At 33.9% G+C, this 11,941-nt stretch overlaps 1 protein-coding gene across 2 annotated transcripts in view; it reads left to right on the top strand.

Annotated features, from left to right (window-relative positions):
* The first annotated feature begins 10 nt into the window (after positions 1–10).
* The window catches only part of LOC105682069 (nuclear receptor subfamily 2 group E member 1), a 25,031-nt gene continuing 13,100 nt past the window's right edge, over positions 11–11,941 (top strand). The window contains exons 1-3 of one of the 2 annotated variants that reach the window (XM_033324762.1): positions 73–109; positions 3,068–3,148; positions 4,054–4,215. In XM_033324762.1, coding sequence (XP_033180653.1) covers positions 73–109; positions 3,068–3,148; positions 4,054–4,215 — 280 coding nt within the window. Of the gene's footprint in view, positions 110–3,067; positions 3,149–4,053; positions 4,216–11,941 lie in introns of both variants that reach the window. The other variant, XM_033324763.1, reaches the window with a different exon arrangement.

Here is an 11,941-nt window from a genome sequence, read left to right on the forward strand (position 1 = left end):
ACGCTTCGAGACTTCGCGCGACTCCCTCGGCGTCGTGTCGGAACGGCCACCGGTCCAGTCGTCCGTCTGGGGATGCTCGACTTTGATCAGTCGCGAAGGATGGGCACAGGTCAGTTCGATAAAGCGTGCCTCTCTTGCTTTTCTCGACAGTGATACGTTGGAGTGGTTCGCCAACCCCCGTTCAGGGCACGCGGTACTTAGAAGACAGTGACACACGTGCCGCTTCGTTTCTTTCTTCTTTTTTTAATTATTCTTCGTTTTTATTTATGCGCAACATCGGTAAGATGAGACGTTGGTTCCTGTTTCTTCCATTTTTCTGTTTAAATTGTTCCTTTTCAAATTCGTTTTCCATCGGATGGTTTCGGAGTTTCGATGACCTGGTGACTTGACAGGTTCAGTTTGAACTTTGGCATGTCGACGTTTGATCGTTTTGGGTGCGCGTTAAAATAGCTTGTTTCGTCGATTTCGTTTACTTTAGCTTCGGAGGATCTCTTTTTGTTTTGATTTTTGGTTTTGGACGATCGAAAGAGTCGAAGTTTTCGTTTTAAATGTGTGCGATTATTGGTTGTTCAATTGGTGGCCTTGCGATGGTTTTTGGTCCCGGTGATTGACTTCTGGAACCGATGGTTTGGGATTTGTAATTGAATGGAGATTAGAAAGTTTATTCTGGATAGAGGAGCGGTTATCTTCGGTTCGTATTGAATGGAACTATGCTATTTGGTATTTTGAATTGTGCTTTTTGTATAATTATGGTTTAGTTGACTTTTTATAGAAGTGAGATAACGAAACAATGGTTTTTGAAAGCAAGATTGGGTCGCTATGTATTTAATAGGAATGATTTAATTTATATTTTATTAAAAATTGTTTCAAATATGTTTCCAAAATCTATTAATTTCAGTTCTCGAGATATTTATATAAAAAATTAATATTTATAATTCTCCCAAATTATTTGTCTTTCAAATAAGACAAGACACATGAAATCTAGTTTAGATTTTACGTTTTTTTTGCAAAGTATAATTTTTTTTAATGAAATACGAAATGAAATAAAGAATGTTGTACCTTGTTATTAAAATGAAGTGTCTATTCTCATTATTATTCGTTTCAAAATTGTATTCAATGAAAAGAGTTGGTAACCAAAGAAACATTGCCAAATATTTGTTCCCGATTATTTAATTTTGCTAAATCCAGAACAGATCGCTTTAAAATTCAAGAAATCCTACTTGATACTACTTGATATAAAATAATGATAAAATAAATATTTCTAGGAAGATTTGTTTTTCTCTTTCTTTTTAATCGTTCGATACAAATTTCCCAAAATGTTCCAATTACATAATTAACTTTGTTTAAATTACAACTCGATTTCATAGGAAAAAAGAAAGTCTAAATATTAAATTCTAATGTTCAAATACTTCAACGTTCATCCCTGCACATAATTTTAAGTTTTCTTTTTCTTTCGACGTAACGTACATTGCGTTAAATATAAACTTATTATTAATAATTTATTATTTTCACGATGTAACATAGCAACTCTAAGCGTTGAACAGAGTTGAATGCATAGCGATCTTTTAAACCATTCCACACTTTCGAAGAAGATACTTCAAATTCAAATATAATAGGATTGCATAAATTTGTAACTATTACCCTCAGATATACTTAATCCCCCTTGCTATTGAAATCGTTTATAGTTAATCGACGCGTAGGACACATAAGACAACGATATCTAGATATAAGCGTAAACGTCGAAGGAGGTAATCTGTTGGGGTTGAAGCAGCTCGACTGATCGGGTTAGGTTGGTAGGTATTTGGTGTGAGAAGAAGGTGGTTGGTTCCCCAGGCCAGAAACGGAAGCTTTGGTTGGCTTAGGCATGGCTGTGTTTTTCTTGCCGCGGATCATTAGGACGATTAGGGTTCCTCCAAAAAGGGGGAGAACAGATTAACGCTCCAGCTCTTCTTGCGGTCCGCTTTGCTTTCTTAAACGGAGTCCTCTTTCCGCCAGCTTTTCACTTCGTTTTTAGGTTCTCCGGTTTATACGAGTGGCTCGGTGGTATCTCTCACGTCGGATTAATCGCATGGTCAACCATTTGTTCGAGAGATAAATTAAGAAATTTTATTTAACGCGTTTGAAAGAGTTTTCCACTTTACTCGAAGATAAGAATGTAATTCTTTTATTTTATCTGCGTTTGTTTAGTTGTTTATAGCGTTCATCGATGGCAGGTATATCTCAGAAATTGGTGGTTCTTAACGAAACTGAAATTGTATAAAACAGTAAAAATATAAATAAATATTCGTATTCTTATCATTACGAAGCTGTTAAGAATGGTATAGTTTGTAAAATATACGTAGTATACATGAAACAAATGTTTTAGAGAAATTTGTTCGAATACATGATGGAATAAGAATTAAGTAGAAATATCTGTATACAGTCAGACACGTTGGACGCAACTTTCTTTTAGCTACAAACGTAATCAATGAATTTGTTTTATCATTTCAATTTCTCGTATCGTTGAGAGAGATGTCAAGTAATTGAATTATGGAAAATGTAATTTTTTATAGTTTTCGTTGTATAAAATTTGGAAATTACGCTGGTTCATAAATAGAACACAATGCACAAATCTTCAAAAGAAGATATTTTTAATATTTTTAATAATTGTACTTTAATTACAATTATATCTTCATTATCAACTCTTTAATTCCTAAAAACATTATAAACATATATATATATTCAATTTACATAATACATATTAATGCATTAAGTATTTTTTGAAAATTTTTTTAAATTATTGCATATTCAATAAATACTAGATATTCTAAATACTAGATATAAATACTAGATATTATACAAAAATCAAATATTCTTAGGAATGAAAAACAATTGAACGTTTAATTGATTAATTACAGTTGATCGTAATTTGAACAAAGTTTAAAAACAGAAAGAATATTAAATAAGGCTTTATTTCTGAAAAACATTTTGCTTTCAAAAACAGACAAACACAAAGCGAAAAGAAACAAAGCTATGATTAACAATTGTTAGATTTTCCGTTTTTCCATTAAGTCAATTTCTGTTGTAGGGGACAGATTACTTGATATACCGTGTCTGGTATGCGGTGACCGTAGCTCTGGAAAACACTACGGCATCTACAGTTGCGACGGTAATTATCAAGCTCTTCTGTACTTAAATTTTTCATTAAAAAAAACACTTCGACAAACGTTCGTTTATCTTTTATAAGAGACAACAGATTCGTTGATTACAATCCGCTTTTATTTAACAATTCATTCTCTTGACAGCTAACCGAAACAACACGTATTCACGATAATTTTCTCACCAGCTTAATGCTTTAGATTAGATTCGCTCAAAATGTTTAGAGAGAGAAGATTGTTTAATTATCAATTAAATAAATCATAAAGGTTAAATCTGCGTAATGATCGTAACTTATCCGACGGTATAGGGTGTTCTGTCAACTCTGTTCCAATGAATGTTGTACAGTTGAAAAAAATATATATGTAACTTGGTGATAGCGGTTTCGCAGATGAAGAAGTAGGGGAAATCTGGAGATTAGTTTCGATTTTTAATAAATCTACTTTAATAATCTTACACATCAATCAAAATTGGAATTCAGGGTTCTCTTGCATAATTAAATTAATATTATTAGTTCGATTTTACGAATCACAAATTATAAATCACTAATATCGTTTATAACAAAAACAACTGAAATGATAATATGATAATAAAACAACTGAAATTTTACAAATTAAAGATCATCTAATTTTGTAATCTAAACGTAAAGTTATAAAATTATAAAATATATTCCTATAATCTATAACTTGTAATATATTGTTACCAATATTATTACTCTTTAAATTTTTGTGCAAATGTCTACCATCTCGTTACGTATCTTTTCAAGCCTGCAACTTTCATCTATTATACTAAATAGACAGAATTGATAAGACACCCTGTATAAAATTGATTTTTATTTAGCGTACTTCTCGCTAAATTATTTTAACATACAATCGATCGATTTTTAACAGAACGTTCGAATTTTTCTGTGCTGTCCAGGTTGTTCAGGATTTTTCAAGAGGAGCATTCACAGCAATCGAAGGTACATCTGCAAGGTTCAGGGTGCCATGAAAGGGCGCTGCCCCATCGATAAAACCCACAGGAACCAATGTCGTGCCTGCAGACTCGCCAAGTGTTTCGAAGCTAACATGAACAGAGACGGTAAGTGATGAAACTTTTTTGGAAATGTTTACATAGCATCGTGAGATCAGATACGTCTCCTATAGAAAAAGTATCGTAGGTGTGATTCCGCGCGAGGAAAGAATACCACGATATCATAGGACATCGGGAGCGGTCTAATGGCGTGCTTGCTTGTCAAGAGGAAGGCCTCGAAGAGCTCCCAGCAGAGCAGGCTGTGACTGCCTCTGTTTTCCCCGCGGACTCTACACCGTTGTTAATTATAGTAGAGACGAAAGAAATAGGCTTCAATCTTCTAACTACAAGAGTTGAGCTTTTTATAAGATTGATCGGAAGTTTTAACAACTATTTCTCGATAAATACGATGTTTGATAATATTGATAGTATATATAAGTTCTCGTGTTTTCTGGAGTGAACTGGATATCTACTGGTATGAAAGAAACGATAGTAGAATTTTAATCAACTTGTTTTCTCTTGGAATCTATTGTTCTTAATTAATTTTAAAGAATTAGATTGCATTAAAATTAAATTAGAAAAACAGATTCGTTAGTAGATGATAGATTGATTTTTTTATCGAGTTGATTTATTTAACAATTTTTTCCTTCCCTAATTATGAAAAATACGGAGAACTGACTATAGTGTAATTCTTGAAACGTTGGACAGTCTTCTCACTAACAAAAGAATATCACTGTACGTTCGTTAATATTATCGATACTTGACCATGGGAACTTATTTATACTCCTAGTAATTGTTTTATTTTTCGAAAAGGAGAATTTTAGCTTCCTCTTTGAAGGATTAATATACCTGGGTTGTTAGATAAAAATAAAAATCTAAAGTGATCCGAGCGATAAAGTAAAATAAAAGATATTCTATTATATTTGACGAGATAGCTTTTTCGGAAGTATTAAAATAATCTTTAATGATATATTTTTTTATATTCTCCTTCTAATGGTAATAGCTCTTGTAACGTGTTTTCATTGTTCATGAAGTTTGTTACGACTTTAATAATGTTGTAAATGTTAATTGAAATGTAAGGAATCTAGTTAACAGAAACTTGTAATATTGAAAAATTTTTTAAACCGAAAGTAAAAATAAATAAAAGTTATGTAAAAAATAATGTAAAAGATAATGATACCTAAAAAATTAATTGATTTTCAAATAAATGGACTTGAGATATATACATACTCAGTTTATTGGAATTTATTATAATTTAACTAATATTCAATGGGATACAGCGATAGCAAAGAAGTAGCGCTGATCTTGGATAGTCTATTTCTTCTGTCTGTACTATAGTAACAAAAATAGCTTGTTTGCTACATTTTTTTATGTAGTTGCTTTTTTGAAATCTTATATGACAGTTCACGACAAAATGATTGCACGTTTCAAAATTTTTGTAAACAAATTTAATATTAAATAAAATCAATATGAAAAAATGTACATATAAAGAGATATTAATTTAAGTTAATATTTTTGAAAAAAGTTTAACTTATTTTTAATATTCAATACAATTATTCATATTACTTCAATAGATAAATCTAATCTTTTAATATTGTTGAGATGTGCTATCATTTTGTGGTGAATTTCAGTAGAAAATGAAGTAGAAGTTGTAACAATTGAATGTCTCTTTGATTTCTTCCAAAGTGTAGTTTTGAGCAAAACAATTATTATTTTGCTAGACTTTCTTGAATCTTTCGTCTGAATTAACTGGATTTAGATATTAGTAGTCTTGTTGCGATTCTCTTGTGGTTTCACGGGACAAAGATTTTCGAACCGCGAATGCCCCGCAAAGACAGTGACTTCAGTGGCTATTGGTCAGACAAACCCTCCTAAGCAAACGTAGTCGTGGATCTAGTAAAACAGTAATCATGGTTAAATACTCTATTTGTCGTTGGTTTTACAACTAATTCATCAAAGGATTTATTTGATCCATGACGTATGTCGTCACATAAACAAGAGATTGAATTTTGTTAAGCACGTAAACTATAAACTAAATTCTTCAGGTACATTCAAGTTGCTATGAGTATCAATATACTGAATATTCCCAAGAAATAGATCTATAAATAGACCAAAAGAGTATTTTTAAGTTTTACTTAAACATAAAACTAGAAATACATATATATACTATACATTAAATTCTTTAATTATTCACACAATTAAGCAAAGATTATGAACTAAATTTCTTAAATGTTCAAGTTGCCATAAATATTATATTCATTTTACTAAACATTTTCAACTTAAAAACATCCTCAAAAAATAAAAGTGTTTTGCAAAAGAATATCGTAATTCCTCATTCAAGGTTGATTAATTCACGGAAATTCGAAACTTGTTACATCGTTATAATCAATATGTTGGAAACAACTTTTATATGAGGTGAAACGAAACTGCATACGACTTTTTTCCGACAATCTCTGAACGACTGAATTTTTCATCCAACAGTATTAAGTTTCATCGAAATTGCGTTATCACACAGCATACTGCGTGTCTCTATTAATCGACGACACGGGAGACTTCAATAGAACTGGCTCGAATGTGGAGACTCAATAACGATTTTGCACCGTCATACCACGTTTCGCTTTTCCATGATCTCTCACTTGATCGTTACTTCCAGCCCTCGATATTTCGCCGCAAAATTCACGGATACCAGCGTGTATACTTCTCGACGAACGTTGCTGACCATTTCCATTTAATTAATTAATCGATCGAAAACGTGTAATCTTCTTTCAATGTAGCATTACATTATGTCCCCGATGAAAGGTCGGACAGTAATTAACATTCGTTTGCTGTAAATTTTATCACTCTGCTTGTATAACACGTAAACGTTATGTTATTTGCTTCTATCTGTCTGTTTTACAATGTTTCACCGCGGAATAAATTTTTTATCGTAGAAATGGAATTAATAATAATAGTTTTAACGATGTACAAGGATTCAATATTTCAAATCTCTTTTGTTAGCCTCAAGCATTCGAGCATGTATCGATTTGAAGGTATACATATATTCTACGTGCCAGGGCAAATCGGATTTGATATCGATAAGTACACGACTTTGTGTAATCCTCGTTTGATATTTCAACTGAATACCATGTCATGGTTATATGCGTAATTAATAGGTTCTTGTTAAAACCCGCGATTTACATGGTATATGGAATTTCTGTAAAATATTAATTCCGTGTTATTGTTCCTAAACGAATGCAAAACATTATTCTTAAATTCTAGAACCGTTTAAAATTTAGATTTATTTTTCGCTACTTTCTCTAAAGAGCTATTCTATGTTTCACATAAGTTTTTGATAGTTTAAGTTTTGAAATAATTCCGACACTTTAAATTTCGAGTTGCAGAATAGCTTCCAAGAAATTTGCTTTTAAATACGACTGAAGTAATACATTTGATATTTTAATAATTTAATTTAAATTCTCATGAGCAACATGCTTCCTCGGAAGAGTGAAGTTTTTTAAAGAGTTTTTTAAACTTTGAAATTAACTTTGAGAAAGTTTAGTCAAATGTTAATATGAACAAAAACATGAATATACAAATACGTATATAATAAGCTGACTTTGCTGTATATATATTTTATTCACTCTCTGTAACCATCTTTGCCGTTTATCATACATCATGTTCATATTAATTGCTCTTCTGCCTTAGAAATATCCGATGACATTGATATCTTGCTTACACTTGAAATGAGCTCTATTGAGTTCTGTTAAACACTGTCTGACATCTGCTAATTGTCATCATGTTGCAATCGATTCTGGACAAGAAAATATAATACTAGGAAAATACTTTGAAATTAGAAAAAGCTCCTTATATGCTAAATACAACTGTTGAATTAAATACTAAACATGAATTTGTTGCGAGTGTGATAACAGTTAACGAGATACGGTTAAACGAAACTTACCTTAATAACGAGCCACAATATCATGATCAAAACTTGAAAAAACATTTCTCTAAGTGTAACATTCGTTTAAAGCAGCGACATGACCAAAAATAACATCGCAATGAAATTAAGTATTTGTACTTTAAATTTTTCGTTAAACACCGAAATTTTCGATGAGTTGCGAAAAAATGTTCAATATACATATAGCCGTACCGCGAGAAAATGGCCAAAGAAGAATGTTATAAAATACTCGGGCAACTCACGCGAGCTTGAAACAAAAAAAGAGGAGAAGACCAAAAACGTTCGAGAAAAGTAGAAAAATCAAAGGAGAACGAGCAAAGGAGGTTTCGAGCGAAGAAGCCCGATCAAGAAGCAGTAACGTGAGAGGGAAACGGCAAAGACAGTACCAGGTAAATATAAGGAGAAACAGAAATACAAAGAAAGACGAACGAAAATAAGAAAAGAAAGACGAAAGGAAGGAGAGCGAGGAAGGCAGAGCATATTCAAAGGAAGGCAAAGAGCGGGAGGAAAAGCGGCAGATGAGAGATAGAGGTACATATCGAAAGAGAAAGGCAGCCAGGGGCGGACCAGACCGCTCGACGGGGATGAGGGTGGCCAGGGTGTCGGGGGGTGTTTAATGCAGGACGGGTGCTCTGGTTCCCAGCGGTTGCGGAGGCTCCAGACGCGAGTAAGAGAGGAGATTCAATTAGTGGCAGAGCTTCCTAACGTTAAGGAGGCTCCACACGAAGTGAGGTGAGCCCCTAGTTCTTGCGTTTCTCTCTTACCCCTTGTTTTTCTCTGTCTCTCATTTACTCTCTCTCTCTCTCTCTTTCTCTCTTTCTCTCTCTCTCTCTCTCTCTCTCTCCACGATCATCATGCGCGAAAAACGCACGAGTATGCGCTTGTTACGAGACTCCTTCCTCTGCTTGCTCTCACAATTAGTTTCACGGAAATTAACAGCAATTCATGGAGATTATCAACGTTGAGAAGACTTTTGTGTTCACGAAGGAGACGATGGTTGTTGTGGCAGATAAAGAGAGTGGTGGTATAGGTAATTTAAAAAATGTCGATTGTTGTCAGATCTGTACATATCTTCAATAGTATATAACTAATTGGCTAGATATTAGTAATTAGATAGTTAAAGATATTGACGAAGATAGTTTTCTTTTGAGCGTAGTAGTATATTGAGTTTCACATCTAATGCTATCATAAAGAATAAGGGAAAATTCTTTCTTTGATACGATTAAGATTACCATATAATCAAGCAAATATCACCATACACCGATAATACTACCAATACTGAGAAACGGAACTTTTATCCTCTATCAGAAAAGAAAATGATAACAATTCTACTTTATCCAAGGACATCAAATTCTCAATTCTTCTATAGAAAGATTAAAATGGCGCAAAAATGTACAGAATGCAAAGATATAGGATGTATTCAACACAGTATATTCCTTACAATATCTAATTTCTATTTAAATTGTATTTCTCCAATTATATTCACAAAAATATAAAATTGTACCTTACCTTGCATCCTACATCCGACTATCATCTTTCTTGGATTTTACAAATCTCTATTTAGATTCTATTCCTTTACTTGCATTCACAAATTTACACAGTCTGTGTCTTATTTTTCCTTCACACCAACACCTTACCTTATTGCCATTTTTACCATTCTTTTTATCATTTTGCCACTTTTACCATTCTTTATATCATTTTGCCACTTTTACCATTCTTTTTATCATTTTGCCATTTTTACTCTACATGCTACGTTATCCTTGCGCTATTACCATTTTATTGGCGCGCTTTTACGACGGACCGGTAGATCGCATGACGAAACATTGTGAAACGCCCATAAGACGTAGGTGACCACTCGGTAAGTGGTATATATTATGTATGCGGTGTTCGGCGCTTCGCGAAACGCCGCCGCAGGCATGCAATCATCCGCCGCCTGACAACCCGGAGATCTCTAACCCCTCACACCAGCGTATACCAGCACCCTTCGTTCGTTCCACGGAAATTCATCCCTCTCGGTGTCATTTGCTCTGCCCGTCTACCTTGCCGACGAAATGCCCCGCACAGCGCGGACCCGTATATTTTGCGAAATATGGCGTTAAACGATATCAGAAGATTACCAAGCGGCTTACCGCGTGGGATTTGTAACTTGTAAAGGGAAAGAGAGGATCCGCGGCGACCCATCGAATCTTCCTTCCGCTTCTCGCATCTCGCAAGGGAACCTTCAATTTCTTTTCGCTTTTTTCGCGTATTTGCAACCAGCGGACAAGTTTTCAAGCTCTGCTTGCGAAATTATCGTACGGTATATCGAATCATTTTATTCCATTGCGATCGCTTCTTCTCTTGTTTTCGGTGCCTTTGTTCGATATTTGTTTAAGTCGAAAGAAGATTTACTTTTCTTTACATCTATAGTGGCTCTTATTCCTAAATGGTATTGTATCTTTATAATCATAGTTCGTGATGGAGATATAAGGAGGTAAAATTTTTAGATCAGCAAGTATAAGAAACACTGTTTGTAAAAACGAATATACTGATACTACTGAAGATATATACATATATTATATATTTTGTTGATTGTTTTCATGTCGTAATGTTTTGTTCGAAACTTGTTCCATTGTCCTGATGTTTAGAAAGTTGTTTGCATAAAATTTGCTTCAGTGTCTTGATGTCTAGACTTCACACCCGACATTTCTAATAGAAAAGAAATTATTATAACCGTTTCCATGGGGGGAACATAGCTATAGTTAGAAATTAATTGAAAGAATTCGAGAAATTCGATAAAAGTTATATTACTCTTCATCTTCTTATCTTTCAATTTTCAAGTAGTAAAGCCAAGATCTTCATTTTCAAATCTTATCACACATTCCTCGTGAATCCATTTTAGTCCAAACAATGCTACGAAGCTTTCCAATTAACAACAAGGTGTGAAAGGTTAAGTCTTGACTTGTTAGAACGAAATAAATGAACCGGTTAGTCCTCTCTGGCCTTACGGTCAACATCATTTCCAGTGTACACATACAAATCGAGGCTAGGCCGTTGGATTCCGCAAACTTTGCCTCGTTTCATGCCCAATCGATCGCGGCTCGCAACTTCCAAGTTTAAATCTCTTTGTTTCCGTTCATAATTCGAAGCCACCCTTTCTCTGGAGGTAGCAAGCACTCTGAACCGGAATTAAACTGGCGCGCCCCGTGTTTGCTCCTTTCGTCGGTGGAAAATCGGGATTATTTCCGATACTTCGTTTCCAGGATAACTTTCCAACGTTCACGGTTTCCGCGTCTACGAAGAAGGAAATAATTAGAATGACTTTAATCTCCGTGATGTTACGATTTGATTTCACTACGCTTTTAATACAGGATGCTACATACACACGGAATGCATATAACGTGCAAAAACGTACAAAGTATTCAAAGTATTTATTACATTACTTAGTAGATAAAACAAATTTTTATTTAGATTCTATTTCTTTAGTTATTGTCCACAAAAATATAAAATCGCATAAAACATCCGCAGTCTATCTGTTACGTTCCTTTGTGTACATTCAGTTAAATTAAATTCTTTTAAATTAAATCCGTCCATATATAAATATGTCATTGCATTAGTTTGCTGCTAAAATATTGAAATAGGGGAAAATTACACGATACCGACTTGGCGACAGTGACTGACTAAATCAACGCGAACTTATTGAAACGAAACGTAAGGGTTCAGAAATACCAGGGATCGCAAGATGTTTATGATTGAACGATCGTAAAACCATCGACGGACCTTCGTTCGAAAGAAAACCAAAGCATCTTTCGAAGAGCCAGAGAAACAGAAAAGGCAACTGGAACCAAAGGAGCGAGCCTACGGCGTTACTAGGGTTTT

Source organism: Bombus impatiens, unplaced genomic scaffold (assembly GCF_000188095.3).
Source record: "Bombus impatiens unplaced genomic scaffold, BIMP_2.2 scf_0064, whole genome shotgun sequence".
In the NCBI taxonomy this organism is placed as follows: Eukaryota; Metazoa; Arthropoda; class Insecta; order Hymenoptera; family Apidae; genus Bombus; species Bombus impatiens.